Source organism: Euprymna scolopes, chromosome 5 (genome assembly GCF_053919585.1).
Source record: "Euprymna scolopes isolate OS-2025 chromosome 5, ASM5391958v1, whole genome shotgun sequence".
Lineage (NCBI taxonomy): Eukaryota > Metazoa > Mollusca > Cephalopoda > Sepiida > Sepiolidae > Euprymna > Euprymna scolopes.
This window is the reverse complement of record NC_136486.1, coordinates 29453860-29476480: the sequence shown is the minus strand read 5'-3', so window position 1 is coordinate 29476480 and position 22621 is coordinate 29453860. Positions and strand designations below refer to the sequence as shown.

Sequence of the window (22621 nt, the reverse complement as noted above, 5' to 3'; positions counted from 1 at the left end):
ATCTCAGTACCTGTATATCAGATTTCGAGTCTGTAGACTGAAAATTGACAGAGTTATTGTGTAGGGAAATGTACACGTAATAACAAAGATGTCACGTTCTTTTCCTTCTTCACGGTACGGGTTCGAGCCTGCCTTCCTACTACCTTTTTTTTTTTTTTTTGCTCAACCTAATAATAATAAGCAATCTTTCTCCAACCCTCAAACCGCTGTAAACGTTGTGGGACCTATATCAACAAATTTGACCCCAACACAATAAATGTAACAAGAAAAATGAAAATAATTAAAAAGTATAATCAAACGGATGCTTTTTGTTTTATTAAATGAAAAAAATGGTACACACACACACACACACACACACACACACACACACATATATATATATATATATATATATATATATATATATATATATATATATATATATACTAACTGGACACACGGCGTTTCCAGGTCGTACAATACGGTTAAACATTATATTTTAATTTATGCTGATTGCGTATGTATCATTATATAATCAATGCTCTATTGAATATTCTATATTACAAGAAATAATTTCCCAGTGGACTAATTCGCTAAAAAAATTTTTTTTTTAATTAAAAAATAATAAAAACAATGTCATTCATCAAATGCTGTCTGTGTTTGTTTCCAACATTACGTTAGCTGATATTTGGGTATGACGAGGAATACCTGGAAAAGTTGCTTCGTATTAATGTTTAGTTTTAAAATATACAAACGAAGAAATAAAGTTCAGCGATTTTGCATGGTACCTTTTCTTTTATCGTATATTGAATTCATTAATAAGAAAAATATTAAAATGGAATGGTCGGATTGAACAGAAGATCAATCAATCAGTAGCCAAATGCTTTACCCCTGAAGTATATATCCAGATGTCAATAATTCTCTTTTTTCTAAGAAGAACTGATTTGCTAAGATTTTATTATCTCCCTTGTCGGTGCATTGTAAAGTATTCCATGTAAAAAAAATTCTTCTTTTTATCTATAAGAAAAATAGACTACTTCTATGATCGGATTTTTTCAATTTTGGTTACTTAGAAGAATTTCTGTACAAAACATTTCTAAGAACACTGCCAGACATGCAAATTACATTTATTTGAAATTGCAAAATTTGCAAAATATAAGATTTCACGCTTCGGATCCTATAGGGAATAAACGCATACACAAAGAAAGTGAATTATATATATATCTATAATATAAAGCTGAATGTGTGTGAGTGTGTGTGTTTATTACATTTTCACCCGAAACAAGGCGCATTGCTACTTTGGTATAGGGGGCTACTATCAGGGGCAGCAACTATTGGGGCACTATGTTGGGATTTGGGCAGCAAGAGTCTAGCGGTTCTGAGGAAGAAACTACTGGAGCAGAAAGATCTTTTACATCTAGGGATCTCTACAGTGTGGGGGTGGGCTTTAGCTGCCTGTCGGGTTTGTCCAGGGTGTCTACGTCGTGGGGGCACAAATGTCTTCAGTTCGTCAGAGCATTCACCATTAAAATACTTGTAGAACAGGCAGAGTGATGCAACGTTTCGTCGATGGGCTGGAGCTTAGATGCCAGTTCAGGGCCTATCAGATTGGCGACTCCTTTTTTTAACCTTGTCTAGGAGCGAGAGACAAGTAGCAGATGCGCCAGCCCAAATGTGACAACAATGCTCAATACATGGGCAAATGGTGGCCTTATAGAGGTACAGGATACTTTCAGGTGTCAGTAGTTTTCTAGCACGGTAGAGGGAGCCTGCCTTTTTCGCCACGGCCCTAGCAATGTTTTCAATATAATTGCTCCAACTCATGTTTCCTGTGAACGTTAGGCCAAGCAGTTTGAAAGAAGTACTCTCAGACAGGGAGACACTGGCCATTGCTATTGGTGGCAGAGAAGGTTTCTTGTAATTATTGAAGGAAACCAGTTTAGTCTTTGCAGCATTGAATGTGACCATCCATTTATGTCCCCATTCCACTACAGATTGGAGGTCATGTGCCTGATCACGAATAGGCTCCTATATGTTTGACGATTAAAAAAAAACTGATTACATATAATGATAGAAGATGTATCGAGACACAGGAATGGGTATGTTTGATCTGGCAGAACGGTGGTTCATTAAAATTTTGGGGTCTGCGTACGCGCCTGGTCCACAAAGTATGGAAATAAAATATTTAAAAATAAAAAAAAGTTTACAAGTGTTTTTGATATAGATGTAATTAAGAATACCTTGATAAGTATGTTTTAACTTAAATAGGGATGGTATGATAAAATTGTGGTGTCTGCGTTCGCGCCTGGCCTCCATAGAATGGAAATAGGCACACACTTTAATAAAGACTTTTCATATTTATCTGCGTAAGTATACTTTGATAATTATGTTTCAGCTTGAAGAAATATGGTATAGAAAAATTATGGGGTGTTCGTTCGCGCCTGACCTCCATAGAATGGAAATATGTCACAAAGTTTAACAAGGTTTTTTAATATAGATCCACAGAATATTGTGATAAGTGTTTCAGTGTGAACAGGTATGGTATAATAACTTATGGGGTTTATCTATTTTATTTTTACTTTCATCATATTTTACTTTGGTTTTGATACCCCCAAATTCGAAGCTATATCTTTACAACCCTTCCTTTTCATAACCTATCATACTTTAATAAATCAGAGTTCATTTTCTGTAGGCTGTTTTTGAACTCAGTCAACGACGGGTACTTTTGCTAGTATATATATATATATATATATATATATATATATATATATATATATATATATATATATATATATATATTCTACTCCCTGATGAGAGGGAAGTTATTTCTTCGAAACTCCGCGATTTAAGGACTATCCACTTATTTTGTGCTTCCTTTTAAAAATTAAATGTTTTAAACTCTTTTTGAAAGTGTTTTTAACATGTTTTATTAACTACTTGTTCTTATATATATATATATATATATATATATATTTAAATAAGTACTGTTATATATATGTACTGTTATACATATATGTACTATTATATATATATGTATATATATATATATATGTGTGTGTGTGTGTGCGTGTGTGTGTATAGAAGAATTAACACAACATATCCTTTCGAAAGTAGTGATAAGTGATTTTTCATTTAGTTTACAAAATGGCGTTGTGCAAGAAACACTGTTTCCTGGGCAAGTTTTGGTAGAATGAAAATGGAGCGCGGCAAAAGAAGTTACCCCGCGCCTTGAAGTAACGATGTACAATCACATGTGAAGAACACTGCTGATGTTGTGTAGTTCCATGTAAACAACATTGTTGTGCGATCAATCAACTCAACGTGCTTTGCGTATATGTGCTGTGAGACGAGAACACCTTTTGGTAGATTAGATTTAAGGGCCGCTACATAAAATCGAATATGAAAACATGCTCAATTCCAATTGAAATATGTGAGTCTATTTGTGGCGAAGGCTTGAAGTCCACTGTAAGTTGAGGTGTAGCCGATAACATGCGACGTAGACGATAACAAGCAACGTAGCCGTCGCCATGTTGAAGCTCTTGTCTGAGAGGTTTTTTTTTCATCATTTGATTAAATCGTGAAAACGAACAAAACTTTCTTTACAAACTGCTACCTGCAAATCCGTAGTGGTAAAATATCCCATTTACATCATTCAGAATTATTTTTTAATGCTAATTTTAATCATTTACACTATTTTACTTATCGTGGATGTTTATTTTTACAACGTTTCGGCCGATGTAACATCAAAACTTCCATCATGTGCATCGTTACAAAATCTGAAATATAAATGGGATTTCTAAGCGAACCATTTATTTTGATTCAAAGATTAGATTGTTATAGTTTCATCAGTTACAGGAGTGTTATGTAATTCTAAATTGTATTCTTAATATCGCCGCAGACAGAGACTGAAAACCATAGATGAACGCGAAGATTATTTCATTTTGAAATTTTCTTTATAGAATATGAATCTATTTTACTTAACTGTCAGTTCAATTTAATTTTTTTTTCACAGTGGTCACCACTTATCAAGGCCCGGAAGCCACTCAGGGATGAGGGTTATTGAAAGTACATTACTTTAGTGTGGAGATTTGATGAAGTGTTTACTTAAGGGGGCGGTTCATTAGGAATTTGTTAACGTTGGACTTGAACACATCCAAGTTGTAGTCAGGTGGGAAGCAGACAGGCGGAACAGATTTCCACAGGCGTGCAGTTCTAAGAAAGAAGCTTTGTTCATGGAATCCATGTTTTGATTTAGGCACAGATAAAGAGTGGGGAAAATTTTCACAGTGGATTCAGCTAGACGGGTGTTTTTTGTGAAAGATTGGCGAGGGGGGACCAGAGATTGGAGTTCAGACGAGCACCTGCCATGGAGAAATATGAGCAGTGGGAATCCGATGAGTCTAAAAGCCGGTATTTATGCGGAACACATTAACACCAAAGAATGCATTATTTTTTTTTATTTTTACTAACATTTTTTCAGCCTATTGCCGATGAAGCGGTATGGGCTACTATGCAAGGGCGAGCTTTTTAGGGACCAACTTGGTTGGAAATTTGGACAGCAATATGTTTGCTTACATTATATGTAAATTGATAATAATTGGTTTATGTCGGGAAACACGAAGCAGAAATTAAGTTTTTGAATTTTCGAAATGATGATTTACGGTTTTGATTATTTGATGTTGACAAGATAAAGAATTGAAGAAGATTAATGAAGGTCACAGAAAAAAAGACGATACGAAGGACTTAAGAAGAGTATTGACACAAAATCAGGAAGAAACGAGAAAAAATGTTTAATATACAGGACAGCAGATCAGTAAAAACAGTAAAAATGTTAAATAAAAGAAATAGAAATAATAAGAGAAAAATCAACAGAAAATAAAACAGTAGATTCATGTCTGTATATAACTACTTAACCAATAAACTTTTAAACTACTGACCACATAACACTGGTATTAAGAAGAAATTGTAATCATGAACCACGAATTGTTAATAACAAGTAAAATCTTTGTTTGGATGGATGAATAAAGTATACAAAAATATGTCAACAAGATGAAACACAAACTGTTCATTTCAACTGGCTGACATATTTCTTGTACGCTTACGTACATTCAAAAGCAACTTGAAGTTGTTTAATTCCAAATCTTTCTTATCTATCTGTCGATAGCTCAAATGGTAGGAAACCTGGATAGAGTGCTAAATGTTTTGCTTTAGAGTTTAGCTAGTGGAACCCAAGTTGATTTTTAAACTTATGTAATCAGCACTAAATACAATATAATAGTCGATAAAGCATTGGTTCTGTCATAACAAATACGAAATCTGTATGAATTAAAATATATTTAAGCGTATTTTACTATCAGGCAAGACCAGGCGTTCCTCGCTAATAAGACAATAAATAGTGAAATACAGATCACTAAAAGAGTAAAAGAAGAGACTGTTTTAACAATATTGAATCATGAAAGGAATACTTATAGGGTAAATAAATAACATGAAAAACTAATAAAAAAAATACGTAATACGGGAAACCAAAAGCCTAACAAAACACAAAAAAAATCGTATATAGAAACGAATACATTAAAATACGGATTAAACTTAAGTGACTACTAGGAAAAAAAATAGAAAGTACAGAGGCCCAAAAGAGTAAAGATGAAAGATAATATATTAAGCAAATATGTTAAAAGATTAAGGAAATTTGATTGGATGCGGTCATCCGTATTGTCCTGTCCTATTTTATGTCCTAGTTATTACGTTTAATCTATCTTCTAGCGCAAGTGTATTATATAGTTTCATCCACCCATAGCATTTTGGTCTTCCGTACTTTCTACTTTAGTGTCCTTATGGTTATTTATTGTTTAGTAACAATGAGGATAAAAAAACTAGAAAGTGCTGTGACGAAAAGGGTAAAGGTTGAAAGAAACTATATAAAGAAAATATGTAATCAAATGAATAAAAATTGATTGGATGTTGGTCCTCCATAAATACTAGTTTTCTATCCTACTTATTATTTATGTTATATTCATCTTATTTATTGTTATATAACAACTAAGACAGTCAACTAGAAAGTACGGAGGACCAAAAGGGCAAGGATGAAAGAAACTACAAAATACAAATACGTTAAAAGAGAGATTAAACGTAAATGACAAATCGAACAGACGAATAAAAGTTACGGATGAGCAAAAGGGCAAAGATGAAAGAACCTATATACAAACCAATACTTTAAAAGATGGGTTAAAAAGAAATGAGATAAAACGGAAAGAAAAGTACAAAGTCCAGAAATAAAAATTGTCAAAAAGAGAAACTTATAAACCAAATGAAAAATACTAAAATAAATATTCATTAGACAAAACGGTGTGACAAGCAGTAATAAAACGGAAAAGATCAAATTTGTAAAAACGAAAGAACACGTTGGAAAGAAAATAGGAATAAAACGAATAAATAACAAATTAGGTTCGCTGAAATTTAATTGATAGAACTAGAAACTTTTATTTTCATAGAAGGTACTCGACTGAACCCCAATCTATCGTTCCCTCTTTTCTAAGCTTTCACAAAAACACTCGACTAACTACAACTACTATGTACGATTCCCCCCACTCTCTAACCGTGTTTTAATCAAAACGTAGATTCGAAAAACAAAGCTTCTTTCCCAGAACTGTCCGCCCGTGGAACACTGTTCAGATGGCCTGCTTCCCAATTGAATACAACATGGTAACCTTTAAATCCAATGTAAAACAAGTTGCGATTGTGCCGTCCCCATAAATAATCAAATTCTACCCAGGTAATACCATTAACGATTACTACACCACCACCTTACATTCATTAACCCTTATCCTCAAGTGGCCTTCGGGCCTTGATAATTGGTGACTCCCAAGTAGAAAAAATATTGTAAATGTGTGTGAATTAGGAGAAACTGGTTAAATGGAAGTTAATTTTGATGCAATGAAATGATTTGCAGTTGCTTATATTGAGTTTTATTCGACGCCATGTTTATCGAAAAACATTCAAATAGGCAATTCTATTCGTGGCGAAAACTTGTCGTCCAACTATACGTGATTGTGTAGCCGATAATTGCCACACATCATTACATTGAGTACACTGTGATGTCATGTAAGATGGGAAAGCACGAAATTGGATGCATGGTGTTGTGATTTCTATTATATGAGAAGGGTGAGCATTATGGTAAAAATGGTGTCGACCACAACTCATATCTCAAGGAAACGTAGAAAACTTCTTTTTTTTTAATTTTCGAAATACGGATTAATAATTTGTATCATATGAATCATTCGGATTAGTATTCTTATCTTGACGTGTTATTCGGACAACATTTCATGTGTTTATTGTCGAACTTGGAAATATGGAAATGGATGGTCACATTCAATGCTGCCAAGACTAAGCCTGTTTCCTTCAATAATTACAAGAAACCTTCTCTACCACCAATAGCAATGGTCAAAAGCACCTTCCCTGAAAGTACTTCCTTCAAACGCCTTGGACTAACGTTCATCGGAAACATGAACTGGAATAGATATACAGAGAGCATTGCCAAGGCTGCTGCGAAGAAGATGGACTCTCTCTACCGTGCTAGAAAGCTACTCACATCTGAAACTATCCTGTACTTCTATAAGGCCACCATTCGCCTATATATGGAGTACTGTTGTCACATTTGGGCTGGTGCATCTGCTACTTGCTTCCAACTCCTGGACAAGGTTCAAAAGAGAGTCGCCAACCCGATAGATCTTGAACTAGGCTTCAGCCCCTGACCCATCAACGAAATGTTGCATCTCTCTGCCTGTTCTACAAGTACTTTAATGGTGAATGCTCAGACGAATTATAAGCACTTGTACTCCCTCGACGTTAATACCCCTGACAGACCCGACAAGCAGCTAAATCCCATCCCTACACAGTAGAGATCCCTAGGTGTAAGAAAGCCTTCTACTCCAATAGTTTCTTCCGCAAACTGCTAGACTTTGGAACTCTCTTTCGGGATTCTGCTTTCCCAATTGTACTGAAATGCAGAAGTTCAAGTGTAATGTGAACAGACATCTTGCTACTCATCCCCCTTCATAATATCCCTACAACTTTTGTCCTCGATAGTAGCTCCTACTTCAAAGTGGCACTGTGCCTTGTTCGGGGTGAAAACCGAATAAATAAAAACATTCTTAAATATATTTCTGTAGAAAACGAAAATCTGCACGGATTTTCGAAAGGAGCTTTCTATTTAATTGATAGGGATAGCAAGTGTTTGTTCCATCAAGCATAACTAGTAAGTAATTCGCAATTACTTTCTTCGTATCATTTGCATGAACCCTTTTTTTTATTATTATTATATTTTCGACCCAAACAAGGCGCAGTACCACTTTGATGTAGGGAGCTACTATCCGGGACATAAGTTGCAGGGATATTATGTAGGGAGTTGAACAACAAGATGTTTGTTCACATCACACTTGAACTTCTGCATGTTAGTATAGTTAGGGAAGTAGGAACCAGGAAGGGAATTCCAAAATTTAGCAGTTCTGAGGAAGAGCACTGTGGCGTAGCAGATAAAGTACTAAGTTAAATTTAGGTCAAAGTGACATTCTTCTAGAGTTTGAATGTTCAATTCTGAATGCGAACGATACTAAGAATACAATTGCGAATTATTTCAGATTGGCTGACATAAGATCATGTTCCGTTTGAAATTTCCTGCAGATTGTAACGTTGCGACAAAAGAAGATTCCTGGGTTCAACAAGACAAATCTGAAAAGGCCAAAAGTTACATAGACGAAAATATTGTAAGGATAAATCTAAAAAAATAAACATTAGTTAAAAACAAAAAAAAATGATACGAATTAGGACATGGAAGTGTTTTTATTTTTTGTTTATGATGTTTCGAATTATTTTAGTTGATCCCAATTTTTGCTCGAACGCCTCTTAAATCCGTCAACAATCTGATTGGCTGACTAGCAAACCCATTACCACGGGTATATAAAAAAAAACACGAAGCAACATCAATTCCATGCAATAGACTGACGTAAAATGACGAGGAAATTTCTGCTTATTTTAATTATCATGTATATTTTTAAAACTTACTTCATACCTCAACGTACGCATGGAGCACTGTCGACGTAAATACTGTAAATATTTACGTAAAAAGTTTATATATATATATATATATATATATATATATATATATATATATATATATATATATATATATATATATATATGCGCGTGTGTTATTTTGTTAAAGTATGTTTCTGTCAATTATATTTCACTCTGTGTATACCAATCGTTTTTGTTAAGAAGCTCAATGTTTGTTAAATATTACAACAGAGCATACATAAAAGAATAACAGTATAGTTACATTCCAAGATCCAAATATTCATTTTTCATGCAAAACAGGTCTTCCAGCATGTTACAATTTCGGTTCCTATTTTACAGATCCGTTTTTTTAATGCAGAAAAACGGTTATTTTTTGTCAATACCGTCTCTTTACGTATGTATACTCTCCTGAATATATATATATATTTTTTTGCTTAGGTAGAAAAAATGCATGTCAATATAATGCTGCGTATATATATATATATATATATATATATATATATATATATATATATATATTTATATTTACGTAAAATTGAATCTTCCCGGGTTTTTTTTTTTGTTTTTTTCCCTCGTTGTGCCAATATTTTAATCGTTTTTAAACGTTAATAAATTTATTTTAGTGCCCCCGTACTTTTGGCACATTCAATAAGTTCCCCATTAGAACTCTTTATTTTCGACATAATATTATCTTGTACGCTATCAATTTTCTCCTGATGAGATGATAGCCGAAAGAGCTCTTGAGAAACTTCCGCTTATTATTTTCAAAACTGTATATATATATATATATATATATATATATATATATATATATATATATATATATATATATATATATATATATATATAAACTGTTATGGTCCTAGTGGAACTCCCAGTTTGACATGCCTGATCTACATATTATAAATTAATTAATTATTATTATTTTTATTTTTAGGTTTGAGTTGTTCGTTTCTAAAGAGCGAAGAAGAGTGCATTTCCCACTGCGGCCTCGGCTCTCCTACCGGTCGATGCCAAGTTCGAAAGGGAGGAATCAACACGCCATCCCCACTGTATTCAACATGCACACCAAATATTCAGCAATGCCCGGATGGAACTTGCGATGATGTGGAAAAGCAACACCCCATGTTATGCCCACAGGACTGCACAAGTACGTGGACAACCAACTTTCAGTTAAACACTCTATGTCAAACGACAACTTCTAGCTTCACATGATTCTTATTAATCGCGGACAGGTTTGTAAGGGAGTCTGAGTATAACCGTGCAAGTTCCAGGGTTTGGATAAAACATATGCTTCTCATATGCATAAACATTTTTCGTTTTTATCTCTGAGTAATGAGGTAGGACATTTAGAATCCAAACGTGTTTGTATGTGTGCACGCGCGTGTGTGTACGCGTACCATAAATGCAAAAATAATAGGTGAATTGACTCGTACAGATAATTTAATGTTCAGTTGCGATTGCTGTTACCCGTCAATCGAGGTTTTTATCTCCACAATCAGTCGCGTAGAAACTGGGTATTTCGGTGGCCTTTCATCTCTCGGGCTGAGTCATCTCTTTTGAGTACTCCTAAGAGGTCCACCTTCCTAAGTCTTGCCTCTCGTCTTTCGAGTGGATCAAGTTTGCTACTTGTTGTCTGAGGTGCCATCACCCGGGAGTGCCGACGGGACTTTTTAATCATTTTTTGCAGGGACAGAATGCGTCTACTTTAGGGATGCTGGATAAGTCTGCTCACTTTGTGTCACATCCTCCTTGCGATCAGATAGAGATAAATACCTACAACTGCACACCATTTCCGCATAGCTTTGCAAATTGTGTACGGAAAATGCATTTCACGATTGTTCGGCAGCATGCAACGTTTATTTATTTACTTTTTTGATATTGCTTTAATTAGTACGAAAATACGAAAATACAAATTAGTACAGAAATACGAAACTATGAATTAGTATTTTATCATAGTTGAGTTGAGTTGAAAATCAAAATGGAAAATATTTTTTCTAATTGCACCTCTACGATTATTTGGAAAAGCAACACCCCCTCGGTATGTGCTCAGGACTTCGCAAGTAGACAACGCTTAGATTCGCTTTGATCTTATTAAGCGAGGATAGGTTTACAGGTAAGTTTGCGCATGCTGGCAAAGGTTCAAGAGTCTATGTGTATGTGCGTATCTATGTGCATACGTATTGTCAATGAATTAATGACATTGGTTACTCTATTCGTAAAGAAACAATTGAATGGCAATTTCATTTTCGCGCGGGAAAAAGATATCACTAAAATAAAGGCGCGAAAGTAGAAAAAAGGAAGAAACAAGCACATAGATGTGAGCTTTTTCCCGCGTGTGGCAAGGGTTGCGTGTTATGCTGTTATCGGACCTTTCTTATTAATAGTTGATCCAGACTGTTCAAAAGCTGAACATTTTATTTCCAAAACACAACTTGTGACCCTCTTTAAATGCAAAAATAGAAATATATATACAAACATAGAAGGGTCTTAGACGCATCACAAGTGGCGTTGTTATCTCCGAGAAAAGAGATGTGTCATTTACAGTCGAGATTTATTTTGTGTATGTGTTTGTCTGTGTCTATGTTTTTGTATATGTCTGTATATGTATGTCTGTGTATGTCTGTGTATGTGTATGTCTGTTTGTGTATGCGTATATCTGTTTGCGTGTATGTATGTTTGTGCGTATGTTTATTTGTCTGTATATGTATGTCTGTGTATATCTGTATCTCTGTCTGTGTATGTATGTCTGTGTGTATGTGTATGTCTGTTTGTGTATGCGTATGTCTGTTTGTGTGTATGTATGTTTGTGCGTATGTTTATTTGTCTGTATATGTATGTCTGTGTATGTGTATGTCTGTTTGTGTATGCGTATGTCTGTTTGTGTGTATGTATCTGTATGTATGTGCATGTCTGTGTGTATGTGTATCTGTTTGTCTGTATATGTTGGTCTGTGTGTATGTGCATGTCTGTTTGTCTGTATACGTATGTTTGTGTTTATGTGTATATCTGTTTATCTATGTATGTTAATATGTAGGCTAATTTGCCTGTATATGTATGTCTGTGTGTATGTGTATGCGTGTATGTGTATGTCTGTGTCTATGTATATTTGTGCTTGTGTATGTCTGTTTGTGCCTATATGTGTGTGTGTATGTTTATTTGTTTGTATATGTATGTTTGCGTTTATGTGTATGTCTGTTTTTGTCTGTGTATGTTTATTTGTCCGTATATGTATGTGCGTACCCATATGTCTGTGTGTGAATATTTATGTTTGTGTGCATGTGTATGTTTGTGTGTATATGTATGTCAGTGTGTGCATATGTATGTATGTATGTGTATATATGCTTGTGGCTGTGTATTTTTGTGTGTATATCTGTTGGTGTGCATGTGTAGGTCTGTGTCTTTATGTGTATGTCTCTCTGTGTATGGTATGTCTGTGTGTGTATACTTGTTTGTGTGTATGTCTCTATCTGTTTGTGTGTTTGTATGTTTTTATGTGTTTCTCTGTACTCGTGTATGTGTAAGTCTATGTGTATGTGTACGTCTGCTTGTGTGTATGTGTATGTGTATACCTGTTTGTGTATGCGTCTGTCGGTATGTGCGTATGTGTATATGAATGTGTGTTTATCTGCATGTCTGTATGTATGTGTGTATCTGTATGTGCGTATGTGTATATCTGTGTGTGTGCCTATGTGAATGCCTGTGTGTGTATGTGTATAGGTGTGTATGTTAATGTGTGCTTTAAATGCACGTTTTTACCGAATAGCTTTAAAACTTGTTGCGTTCGGCAAATACATTTGACAATTCTCGGTAGTATGCAAGTGTCAGGTTTGCCACAAAAATTTTTCGCTACAAATACGAATTTATATTTTATCAAAGTTGATTGCCTTGGAAATCAAAAATTTTATCTCTAATTACACCTTTGCATTGAAACATTTTTAAATCGGAGGAGAAAGCTAATTGTTGGCAAAACTTTATCATATTAACTAGTTTTGATATACCGCACACCTTTACAGAAACGCTACGGACTAAAATATTCTACTTGATAAGCGTTTCACTTCGATCCAAGTGACTTATGTTGTGGATGCTACGGTAGGTGGTTCAGAGTACAGCCTCAAAAATGTGTATATATATCTGACGAGGACGCATCACAGACCGTCTGAAACGCGCGTAAAAACGATTTCAATGACTTAAAAACATTATTACAATGATCCAAACATAATTCTCAATGAAAACCCAAGACACGGAATAATAAAATAATGTTAAAAAATACACATTGTTGGTGACTACTCCCTTATTTAAATAAATATATATATAAATATATATATATATATATATATATATATATATATATATAGGGAGAGAGAAAGAGATATAGAGAGAGATAGAGAGAAAGAAAAAGAACGAGTGAGAGATTATTAATTCACAAATACGTGTTTTGCCGCTACTACAGCTCATCAGCTCAGCTGATGATGTAAGAATCCGAAACTCCAAGCACCAGGACTGCAGTCGGCGTGTTTGCACAAACTTACAAATTTCTATATGAAATATGTAATGTGTTTAGCGTAATTTTATTGTTAGCAATATTCGCTTTGTTAAAGCTAATGGTAATTGCACATCCTAACTGATGGAGGAAAAGCCCCTCTCGTACATTAAATATATCACTCCTTATTTTGAGGGATATATATATATATATATATATATATATATATATATATATATATATATATATATATATATATTAGTGGTGTATATTTATATATATATATATATATATATATATATATTAGTGGTGTATATTTATATATATATATATATATATATATATATATATATATATATATATATATATATATACAGAAAATAGTTATCCACAGAAACCTTTTTTATCGTTACTGCAGCTTATCAGCATTGCTGATAATGTTGTAGCCTGGTGTTAACCGTTTGACTGCAGCTGCTGTGGATGAGGTCTCGTATTCTGCCATAGTCAACCAGATTCGTAAATCTCAATAATGGCGAAATACGGTTCCAAATTTGATACGTCATCATACATAGGAAATAACATCTCAAAGTTCGCACCTGGGTTATCGCCTCTATTTTCGTAAAGAAAACATTTTCTGATAATTGAAAGCTTGCTATATTTTTCGTTATATTTTTCAGGAAAGAATGTCAGTGGTGGCTTTCTAAACGACAGACACAAACCACCAAGAGGAATTAAGCTGGGTGAAGGATGGTGCTCCTGTGACACATCCGGATCGTGCACGTGCAAAAAATTCTTGCCTAGAGTGAAACCAATCGTCAGTGAACGTAAGTAAACATTCATTATCATAATCAAACACCCCAGCACCTCCATATATATATATATATATATATATATATATATATATATATATATATATATATATATATATATATATATATATATGAGGCTTGTAAGCTACACAGAAACGTATATGATTCATTTCCGGTGAAAACTATAGGTCTATTAACGCGGATGTGTGATTTGAATTTAATTTTGCATCTAAGTAATGTATACTTTAGCTGATAAGCAAATAAATTTTTATATGTGTCGTATTGAGATAAATTACATATTTTATTGGTTGTTTGTATATATATATATATATATATATATATATATATATATATTTATATATATATAAAGCTGAATGTCTGTGTGTGTGTGTATGTGTGTGGTCACGAATAGGCTCCTATATGGTTGACTGTTTTAAAAAACTGATTACATATAATGATAGAAGATGTATCGAGACACAGGAATGGGTATGTTTGATCTGGCAGAACGGTGGTTCATTAAAATTGTGGGGTCTGCATTCGCGCCGGGTCCACAAAGTATAGAAATAAAAAATTAAAAAATTAAAAAAAACGTTTGCAAGTGTTTTTTATATAGATGTACATAAGGATACTTTGATAAGTATGTTTTAACTTAAACAGGAATGGTATAATAAAATTGTGGTGTCTGCGTTCGCGCCTGGCCTCCATAGAATGAAAATAGGAAATGACTTTAATAAAGACTTTTCATACCTATCTGCGACTATCTGTTTCAGTTTGAAAAAACATGGTATAAAAAAATATAGGGTGTTCGTTCGCGCCTAACCTCCATAGAATGGAAATATGTCACAAGTTTAAGAAGGTTTTTTAATATAGATCCACAGAATATTGTGATAAGTGTTTCAGTGTGAACAGGTATGGTATAATAAATTATGGGGTTTATCTATTTTATTTTAACTTTCATCCTGTTTGTCTTTGATTTTGATACACCCAAATTTGAAGCTATCTCTTTACAATCCTTCCTTTTCATAACCTATCATACTTTAATAAATCAGAGTTCATTTTCTGTAGGCTGTTTTCGTACCCAGTCAACGACGGGTACTTTTGCTGGTATATATATGCTATGCTGTTTGAATTTATATATAAGGGCTATATATATATATATATATATATATATATATATGCTGTTTGTATTTATATATATATATGTATATATTTATATATATATAAATGCAAACATCCTATATATATATATATGCTGTTTGCATTTATATATATATATATGTATATATTTATATATATATATATAAATGCAAACATCCTATATATATATATATATATATATATATATTGACCGATGCCTCTCGAAAGACAATACTTGCCCACTGTAAGGGAAGCAAAGCGTGTAATTGTAAGGCAAAGCTTGTGCAATTCAAATCTACATCTGTCCTCAAACGACACTGATTATGTCCAGTAGTAAGTAGAAGTATTAGATGACTGGAAACAATGCCGAGAAAAGCAGAGACCATATACTGCAGTTGAAATGCCCAAATGGTCACCCATTTTAGTACTGACTAGGGTCCACGTTGCTTAGCTTCAATGATCTGACGAGAACCTGTGTCAACGTGCTAATAACGTATATATATATATATGTAACAAATTAGAGATCAATATTTAATTGCATTATATATATATATATATATATATATATATATATATATATATATATATATATATACACCGATTACATCAATACACAATCGGATATACAAATATCCAAAATTACATGCAGACTCATATATGTCAACACAAACATATATAAAGGAATATATATAAAGTAACATTAGAAGTACAATGCATACGTATCAATATGCGCATAGATTTAAACACAAGAATCTCTGAACTCAGCAAGTAAATATTTAATAAACATTCAGACAAAATAATTCATATATATATATGTATATATATATTAATGCAAAGAACATAATCTTAATTCTTATATATGGATGTTACGACATTTAAAAATAAACGGTTAAATTTCAACAATATTTCTCGCGGTTCAGAATAGTCGTAAAGTTCCTTGCTAATGGAGTCAAAGATGGCTTTGTGGGCGGGTTCGAAATTCCCGACCATCTGTAATCATGTCACCCAGCACTGATGATTCCCAAAGCACTAGTGTCCGTTGGTATTTAAAAATTATATATAATTATTTACTATAATAATTATTAAATACCAACAGACACTAGTGTTTCATCCTTTCGGGAATCATCGGTGTAGGGTTTCACGGTTACCACCGGTCGATAGATTCGAACCGGCAAGAGAAACCATCTCTGGTTTCATTAGCAAAAACCTAATCCATTCGGCCACCGTTAACTGCGAGAAATGCTGTTGAAATTTAAACATTTATTTTAAAAAAAATTTTCTAAGGTCTGTCAGAGTGATCTAATCATTATATGAGCTAAATTGACCGACTGAAAGTGCTCAACGATAAACAACGAGTTTCTTAAAGAGGTTGACATAATATATATATATATATATATATATATATAAATATATAAATAATATATATATATATATATATATATATATATATACACGGCATAATCAGATTGCCACACCAATTATCGTAAGATCACAGAAATTAACCAACGTTTAGCCTAGCTAATACCAAAATGGGAGACCATTTTGGAATTCTAGGCACTGTATATCATCTTCGCTTATCTCGGCATTGTTTTCAGTCTTCCTGAAGCTCCATTTGCCACTGCTATTTAACAACGCCGACTGAGGCGAGGTGTGGTTGGACATTGTGCAACTCTTGTCACAAGAAATCCACGTGCAGGCACCCTTACAGTGGATATCCATAATCTGTCAAGACTGAAGGAAACTACCTTATATACTCTCTCTCTCTCTCTCTCTCTCTCTCACACACACACACACACACACACACATATCTGTTGTATTAGGGAAAGGAGAGAAAAAGGCAAAAATAGCTTTTCTTCTCTCTTGATAAAGCTTACGTAATAGTGAGCGAAACGTTTAGCTTTTATTCTTGTACTCTTCTAATGTCATTTAGCAGTTTCAAATTATATCGAGATTTAGTATTAATGAAAAGTAATTTAAGCATTATTATTTTATTTCTCGATATTCAGCCAAGAAATGCAATTGTAAAAAAGAGGTCCGGTCGGGCCCTGTTCAACCGGCATATCAACCAGCCAATGTCACCGGCGACTCCGAAGAAGAAATATCTGGTAAGACATTCTTCGATTATTATTATTATTATTATTATTATTATTATTATTATTATTATTATTATTATTATTATTATTGGCTCACAAGGAGCTTTCAAGCAGGTCTTCAAAGATCTTTCCCTGAATACAGCCTGTGCTTTCCCCTGGAAGCTGAGTGACAACAAGTCTCTCCAGGTTTCCAGTACTCTCCAACTCTTTCGATAACATTATAAATTTACATTATCGCAACAGCCGCTGTCCTTAATTGATTTCTCGCTGGCAGCAGCTATTGGTCTTTGCTGGGATTTGAGTAGCAATAAGCCTCCCCAAAGTCCAAGTTTTCTTTGCACTTATTCGGCTGAGATCTGGTCAGTTCATCGCTCTTTCCTTCCTCCTTGACTTTACTTGGTTATTTGGTCCCGCTCTTTTGCGGGTGGAGCAGTGATGTGGCAATGGGGTAGGCTTGGGTTAGAGAACTTATAGATATGCGGTTTCAGTGTTCTTGGTTCCATGTAGTGTTTCATGTTTTGCCTTTGCAGCAGTTTGTCTGGTCCGCACTTGTTGCTCCTGTGTGTTAGTTTCCACATTCAAGGGTTGTTGTTGTTGTTCTTCTTCTTCTTCTTCTTCTGCAGTTGCTGCTGCTGCTTCAACTTCTTCTTCTTCTTCTTCTTTTTCTTCTTTTTATTATTATTATTATATTTTGCAATAATTGATCAAATTCACGCACTTTATTGGTATAAGTATTTGATTTGAACAAGAAGTAAAATAAAATTATAACAGTTTTTTTTAAACAAATATAAAAAATGTTCATCATTTGTCTTAAGTCATGAAGCACGAATCATTCTGTACGGGAGGAACTCGATGATCATACATTGTTTTTACAGGTGAGTAATCACTTATCAAAATCTGTAAATCACTCAAGATGCTTGTTCATATAACATTTAAACTTCTGCCGGTTAATACAGTCAGTGAAACAATTCCAAAGTTTAGAGATCCGAGGGAAGAACCGATTAGAGTAGGAGGCTTTCCGGCATCCAGGAATTTCAACAGCGAAGGGTGGGATTTTGCCGCTTGTCAGGTTAGTCTGAAGTATGTACGTCGAAGATGCAAAAGTGCTATAAGTATATATAATCAATGCACATTCAATTAAACTACGTGTAATTTCGGTGATGAAACATTTTTTGTAGTTTTTAAAGGAAAGAAGCGCATTCTTAGTAGCATTAAACGTTAGCACCTACTTACGACGCTATTCCACTACAGAATAAAAGTCGTATTTCTACCATAACCTTCAATTTGTATACATTGGTATTTATTTCTTCTGTCGTCATTTTCATCGATAATAGCTCATCTAAGCTCCAATCTCCCATCCTCCGCTGTTAAACAATCACAACACAAACTCGTCTAACTATCACCAATACAACAAAAGATGTTTATTCCTCTATATACCTAAAACAAAACGAATCTTGCATGAGAAGAGTTTCTTTTTATCAATTCCTTGTCTGCAGAACACAATAACAGGAGACTGATACCCTGAGGGCTGTAACATTATCGTCTCCAAGTCAAACGATGTATTACAGTAACATCACAATCCGCTGAATAAAAACAAAAATATGATAATCCTCAATCGGTTCTTCTTTGTAAAATATTCACCGCAAGAACTCACCTTACTACCACCATTGAAAATAACTTTACTTAATTCCTTAGTATGCATAAAACAACGCGAAACTTCAATGAAGTTTAATTCCAATAACTTCCCATCTGTAGAACACATTACCATGGCACTGATTCCTTGCAGACTATAACATGGTTTGCTTCAAGTTCAGCATGAACATATACTTGCGAGCAGTCATCTTTAGTAATCAAATCGTGCTTATTCTATTCCTTGTTTCCAATCCTCTCATATAATTGTTCATAATCCAACAGACAATCCTATTAACCTTTTACCTCGAGTGACTTTTGTCCTTGGTAAAAACCGATCCATTAATAAAGAAATACAAAAATAAGTTAATAAAATGCTCGACTTTTATATGATAACTATGGATTGAATACTCCAAAAAATCATATCAAAATGATTTAAAATAGACATTTATAATTTATAAGAGTTTTGTATTTTCGAAAAAAAATTACGAAATTCAAATGTTTCGTGCCTGGTTATTATATTTCATATTCATCAATTCGGTTTTTAATCTCAGATCGTCAAATCTATCGTAAAACAAACCAACCAAACGAAACTCCATGAATAACTATTTGAAGATATAAAGAACTTGAAGCATATTTTCCCCCAAATCACTTTATCACAGAAGAGACGTTGCAAGTCAGTCTCTGCTTTATCGTTATTTATGGCAAGTGCTCGTCTGTACTTCAATCTATGCTCCCCTCGCCAAACTGTCACGAAAAACACTTGTCTAGCCAAAACCACTATCAATAATTTCCCACACTCTTTATCTGTGCCTAAACCTAAACGTAGATTCAATGAACAAGACTTCTTTCTTAGAACTGCACGCCTGTGAAACTCACTTCCGTTTGCCTTCTTCCCAGCTGACTACAATTTGATTGTCTTCAAGTCCAACGTAAACAAGTTCTGGATGAACCGTCCCCCTAAGTAATCCAATTTACAAAATTTTCACTACTTATGATTACTTTGCTATAATCCAATAACTAATGTAGACTCAGTAACCCTTATCCTCGAGTGGCCTCCGGGCCTTGATAAGTGGTGACTTCTTTGTAAAAAAAATTCGACATTAAATAACCCGCGAAGTATTCAGATGCCGTAAAACAAATACAGCTACATAAAACTCCATGAATAGATGTTTGAAGATGTAAGGAACTAGAAACACAAAACCTTTTCTCCGAAATTACTAAACCTGACATCAAATAAAGCGAAAAGGGGCGATATGCCGTAAAACAAAACTATCAAACCAAACCAATTTTAGGTCCTTACAAGGCGATGTTTTAAAAATATGCGGATTTACAAAACTACATTTTCACGGACGATACTAAGAATACTATTATGAATTATTTAAGATTTCTTCGGTAATGTCTGACGGAACGAGAGCAGTCTACTTCTGTTGTTTAAATAAACATTTCGCTTTTAAATTCCGAATAATTAAACCACATTAATAAATGAAACACCTGTATGTTTTTATTTATTTATTTTTTTCAAAGTGCATATACAGTAGTTTAAAACGTTATTAAATCCTTTCGAAAGACGCTATTTTTCTTTTTCAAGCAATGGCTAAATAGACATGCGTGGCAGATTTCGTAGACAACGATGATTGGACGTCACATAAGTGTGGTGTCCATTTCCTTCAGCAGACCAGGCAAAAGAAAAGAGCGCTTCGTCGTTGAACTAAATTTCCCATCTTTATTGAACAACAAAAAGAAATCACAGTATTACAGATATTAAGATGAGCAATATGTCCAATAATAGCATCGGCAACAATAACGATATTGTTATAAATTGTAAACACTGTAACCATGGTGACATAATCATCATTCTAGATAGTAGCATTAGATATGCTAGGATTTCAATAATCCTTGATATAAAATTTTATCAATGACTAGCAGGCCGCCCAGCGTTGCCCGGTCGTAAAATACGCGGTAATATCATATTTTAATTCATACAAAAACTGAGACATGTGCATCTGAGTATTATGTTTTTTTTTCTAAACATTTCACTTCTTGTAAGTAAAAAAAAGTACTCGAGCTGAGATCAAAAACCAAGCCTAGAGGCAGTGAGTCAAGTAGGATAACCATTAGGCCAGCTTGGCATGATCTTTAAAAAGTGTTTTCAAACCTACTTATTCTTAACGTAAGGAATCCGTCATGAAAACGATTCACGCATTCGCATTCGTGAAACAGTCGACAAATAGATAAAAAAAAAAAAAAATCCGATACTCCCCCTACGTACCGATATTTTAAATTTTGACCCCTTTGCAGCCCCTTTTCCGGATGGAAACAGATTAAAAATTATTCCACATGTCTGAATATCCTATATACCAAATTCCATGTCTGTCGATCAAAAATTCGTTAAGAATATAGGCTGGGAATTCTCCTCACACATACATTATCACTTTTATAGATATATCGACAGATTAAGCATATTATAGTAAACCAGAATTTTAAAAAATAATGGTATTTACACTGGTAATCTCTATTTACTCTATTATATGAAATAAACTTTGTTTGTGTTTCGTTCCCTATGAACTCCTAAACTGCTGTACCGAATTTCACACAAAGGTACTATATGTGCTTGGCAGTGTTCTTACATGGTTTTGTATCGGAATGCCTTCGATAAGTATCGATAATCGAAATAATCTGATGAAAGAACATGCGATTTTGACCAAAGTTAACACCTTACACTGCCTAACATCACAAGTGCATTTGAGAAGTTATACTACTGCACAAGTCGAAAAGCCTGACATATAAAATCAACAGTAGATCGTTTGATATTACAAAGGCGCGTCCAAAATGAATGTTTCTGTTTGAAGTACGATTGAAGCATGATACTTGACTTCCGAAGAAATTTACGGAGAATCTTAGTCATTTGAGTGATCAATATGGCGAGAAAGTCCATCAGGATAGTTCAGTGACGGAGAAACGTTTTACACGAAAATAGAATCCTGTCATGTTGGCAGACTATTGTTGGAATAGAAAAAAAATGGAGGATAATGCTCAACAAAAAAGAGTTAAGAGGACAATATTGTTTAAACTGACAATTCTGTTTTTCATTCATAATTATTGATAATAAAATATGGTTTATAATACATAAAAACGGTGCCTAATCTAGAGAAATACAGGTCAGATTTAGTATCAGGATATTTTCTTACACTGAAACAGGTCTTCTATGGCCATGTACATTTTTTTTAACTTGAAATTTATCGCCCAGTGTTATTCACTTAGTAACTTTAGTTATCTCCTTTGCATTTTTTAAACTGAAATTTGTTGTAAAGTGTTATTAGTTCGCATATTATGTTAAATTCTATACTAAGTCTGTTTATTAAGTGATCGTCACCCATCGCTCTTAATACATCGTGTAGAATTTCATTTGCGTTTGA

The 22621-nt window shown here is 33.9% G+C and overlaps 1 protein-coding gene across 4 annotated transcripts in view; it reads left to right on the top strand.

The window, feature by feature from the left end:
- LOC145276758 (proto-oncogene tyrosine-protein kinase receptor Ret-like) overlaps positions 1-22621 on the top strand; it is a 648944-nt gene that overhangs the window by 397897 nt on the left and 228426 nt on the right. For all 4 annotated transcript variants that reach the window (XM_080128005.1, XM_080128004.1, XM_080128006.1 and 1 more), the window contains 3 exons: positions 9989-10201; positions 14212-14358; positions 17487-17585. In XM_080128005.1, coding sequence (XP_079984131.1) covers positions 9989-10201; positions 14212-14358; positions 17487-17585 — 459 coding nt within the window. The remainder of the gene's footprint in view (positions 1-9988; positions 10202-14211; positions 14359-17486; positions 17586-22621) is intronic.